The sequence below is a fragment of the Lampetra planeri genome, chromosome 10 (assembly GCF_965212315.1).
Source record: "Lampetra planeri chromosome 10, kcLamPlan1.2.h2, whole genome shotgun sequence".
NCBI lineage: Eukaryota > Metazoa > Chordata > Hyperoartia > Petromyzontiformes > Petromyzontidae > Lampetra > Lampetra planeri.
This window is the reverse complement of record NC_136116.1, coordinates 15,283,383-15,287,390: the sequence shown is the minus strand read 5'-3', so window position 1 is coordinate 15,287,390 and position 4,008 is coordinate 15,283,383. Positions and strand designations below refer to the sequence as shown.

General features: G+C 52.1%; 1 protein-coding gene across 1 annotated transcript; it reads right to left on the bottom strand.

Moving 5' to 3' along the window:
* Nucleotides 1–573: 573 nt before the first annotated feature.
* Nucleotides 574–4,008, bottom strand: TIMM10 (translocase of inner mitochondrial membrane 10). Its single transcript, XM_078598442.1, has 2 exons — nucleotides 3,765–4,008; nucleotides 574–1,951 (listed from the first exon to the last, which is right to left on the bottom strand). Exons 1-2 carry the CDS (start codon nucleotides 3,833–3,835, stop codon nucleotides 1,759–1,761), a joined length of 264 nt encoding a protein of 87 aa, XP_078454568.1. The 5' UTR covers nucleotides 3,836–4,008; the 3' UTR covers nucleotides 574–1,758.

Genomic DNA, 4,008 nt, shown 5'->3' with positions numbered 1-4,008 from the left:
CTTGTGTTGCTATATTACCGTTCAACAAGTTTCCCTTTCTGAATGTTATACTACATGGGACCCCTGCTGACTGGTGCACAAGCAAAAATAAATCACCTTCTATTAGTTAATACATAAAATAATACTGCCTTGTTACAAAAAAGATGTACAACTCGAAATGATTGGCAATGGCCCTTGAGGGGAGAGCAACAGGGCTGATGCACTGCCATTGTGACTGCAAATCCCACTGTACATTGGTGTCAAGGTCACTTAATGTGCAGAAGTAAAATGGTATGCAAATTAAAGATAGAACACTATTTAGGTAGACATTGTCATTAACATTTCCCCCACATACTCTACACATTCAGAGAAAACAAATATACAGATCCCGTTATCTGTGGAGGTGCTTAGATGCATTTAAAAAAAACCTTAACTGCATCCCAAGGTTATAATGAGTCACTCCCTCTCCACGCTTTACTGTGTGCAAGGTTCCTTGAATAATTAATGTTTCCCTTATTGGTGCCCCAACCCTCTACAGTAGCATGCACTTACAAGTGTACACACGAAGAGTGAATAACACATTCTCACATGCAGTTTTCGTGAGCCCAAAATTCAGGTTTAATCGACTTTACCATCCCTCCCACAACTTGCACGGCGCCGCGAGCGTCACGCACGGGGCAAGGCGGCCACAGCGACACCGAGAATAAAGATCGCCGATGATCACCAGTCAGTGCAAAGAACAATAACAGCCCGTTGCAGTGAATGGCATCACAGGACGGAGGAATTTCCCATCGTAACATGTCGACGATGTACACCATCTCAATCCTGTCGCGAGCGACGACTTTGGTTAACGCGATTGTAACATCGCAAACCACCCCGTCTTGCCTCGTTTCTCCCGCGGGAAACTCGAACCAGGAAAAGCACCATTAGCAGCGTGACATCTCCCGCAATGATAGGCAGGAGCCATACGATACAAAAAATCCGCTTACAGGTAAATCCACATGTACTGCTTCCTGTTTGGGAATACCACACACCACATCATCACGTGCAAAAGAGCACGTCTGCAAATCAACTCGCCACATCACCAAGGATGTTGAATATTACAATAAAATCGATTCTTCCATGCAATTCACCACGTCAACGGATAACTGGACATCTGCTCAGTGCAAGGGGGGGATGTGCTCATGTTCTTACGTAATGTATTAAAAAATGTTTCTGAAAATAATGGTAACGTTCAACGGCGATACAACAAATGGAAGTCGTGTAAACGTAACATACTTCTCTAACTGCCCAATTACTCCGATGTTGCGATGCACCGCAGATAATACTATGGAAATCTATAGTATGAATCTAGTGGAGAGATAAATCATAAATAGTAAATTCTTACATGCACAATTAACATGAGTCTAAGAATTACTTTTAAATCATAGAAAACAAATTCCTGGTTATTACAAAGCAAAAGTTATGAGCAATCTTCACCTTTAGGCGATGTGCATAGGAGGTTCTCAGCAATTCAGTTCCCATCTCTGGCATCGTCACAGTCAAGCGGGGACGTCACGAGCCGCACCGTCTGTCTGTGTGACGGATGTCGATCCTCTCACGGGGCAATGGCTCCTTTAACGTGCTAAGGCATCGAGACGTGGACACTGGGATAAGAGCGACGCTATTCAAGACGATCGACCATTCAATCACAAACCTAGAAGCCTTTTAGGTATGTACAGATTCTAATGCGGGGGAGGGAGGGAGGGGGGAATGCATCCCCGAAGGCTGCGGCGCGGATCAGGGAGCCTGCTGCAAGCGCTTCATGGTCTCCTCGTCCTGCATGGAGAGTTCCGTGAGCTTCTTGCCCAGCCGCTCGTGCACGTCCAGGTACTTGGCGACGCAGCGGTCCAGGCACACGGCCTCGCCCTTGGAGAGGTCCACCTCCTTGTAGTGCGGCGGCACGCACTTGCGGTGGCACGCGTTCGTCATCCTGCGGGCACAAGCGACGCGCGCCACCGTCAATGTCACAGCGAAGGGACCCCTCCTGGATGACGCGTTTGTAAATTCTGTGCGACACGCATCACACACACACACACGCGGCCGTCGTGCAGGATTCAACGGGCGATGGTGCCGCCCTGCAAATATTATCTCACGCCAAGGTGGCTAGGAGCTGTGACGACCTCGCCCGCAACACGGGAGGTCGTGGATCCAATCCCGACCCTGATGCCCGCTGTTTATTTGGTGTTTGCACGTTCACCCCGTGGTCGTGTGGATTTTTCTCCGGGTCCTCCAGTTTTTCCCTCCAATTTGGAAACATGCATTTAGAGTATTTGGCTGCTGTAAATGTCCACGTGATAAGCCACTTCGTTGAGCTCTCATTTGTAGCCAGGTCACTTCTGAAAAAGAGCTACACAGCTCAGTGGGCCTTATCTGGTAACATAAAAAGTTTAGTTTTTAGTTTCATGCCACGGCTGGCTGAAGGGATTCCACAAGAGCAGTGCTTGTCACACGGATGGCGGGCTGCCGTGGTTCGGTCCCAGGTGTGCCGCGATTTTGTACGAGCCCCATCCTGAAGTCAGGATCTGCCCAGGGTTTTCCTCCTTTAACAAATGCGTCTCTGGATGACACAAATTCAGCAGCAATGCAGGTTGATGGATTAAAACGTTATTTTATTGAAGGAGACGGGACGTTTGTTCTATTTCACCACTGTTACCTTACCACGAGTGTCACTTGTACAGCGAGACCCAGTGTACCATGATATCATACAAGCAGCACCGTTGACTTGCAAGTTTAGTTTTTTGTTTACCCAGGAGAACTACACCCAGTCGCAGGGCTCTTTCAGGAGGGTCCTGCGTTTGTTTTTTATTTAAAGCTATTTTCAGCCAATTAGCGGCGAGTGTTTATTGTACATGCGGGTGAAAAACCAGAGCACCCGGAGAAAACCCACTCGCGCGCGAGGGGAAACACTCTATCCCCGCCGTACAGATGGAATAAAGAGACGGCGATCAGTCCACTCGCTGTCCGCGGCCTTGTCGTGGCGAGCCAGGGTATGGCACCGCCTCGACGTGAATGGAGTTTCACAACTTGCGCGCGGTGATCCATCAGCCCTCGCTGCTGCTGCTGCTGCTGCCTCCAGCAGTGCTGGGTAACAACAGGGAGCCCCCCCGCACCGCCCGTCTGTGACCACAGACCGAGATTGCCGGCGCCCCCACGTGGGGCGCAGCGGCAGCGGCACGAGCGTCCAGCTCGTGAAGGTCACGCGCCTGTCGCGAATGCGAGTCGGGGAACCGGGCCCACGGTACGACGTTTACACCCATCATGATGATGATGAAGCAGCAAGGGTTGACCCTTGACCATTGTGAGGAGTCAGTGCTCTATGCGGTGACAACCACGCGATGTCAGTACTGTACATGTATTCATCACCCGCCATGGTCAAGCCACTGCTGGACTAAGTCTCTCCAAGCCACCGTCATCCCTCACCGCTCTCCAGCATCTACCGTCGCCTTGGATTGGTTGAAGCACCTCAACAATCAACGGTGACATCTACACAAACTGTTGCTTACATGCCAAACGAAAGAAAAACACACATCCACGGCGCCACTGCACACGGGTGATTGTTTAAACACAGGGCGCAGGGCACAGTGCAAGGGTTGCCGAGCGAGCCACCCCGTGGGCCAGACCCCCGGAGATGACGCGAGGCCACGGGGCCGCCGCCGCCGGCAACCTTCACGGCCGCGGGAGGGCCCCAGCTCCTGCCTCCTGCTCCTGGCGACTCCGCACGTCCCCACGACACCGCCACTCGCCTGTTGTACATGTCCGCCATCATCTCCACCTCGAGCTCTGCCGCCAGCTGCTGCGCCTTCATGGGGTCCATGGCGAGGTGACGGCGGCGAGGGCACGGAGGGCGGGAAGAGGCCGAGAAGGAGCCGAGAAGAGGCCGAGAAGGAGCCGGGAGGAGCCGGGAGGAGCCGGGGGGAGCCGCCGCACGCCGCTGGCCACGTGCTCTGCCGCGATTCAATGAAACGGCGATTCCGATTCTCCTCCGGG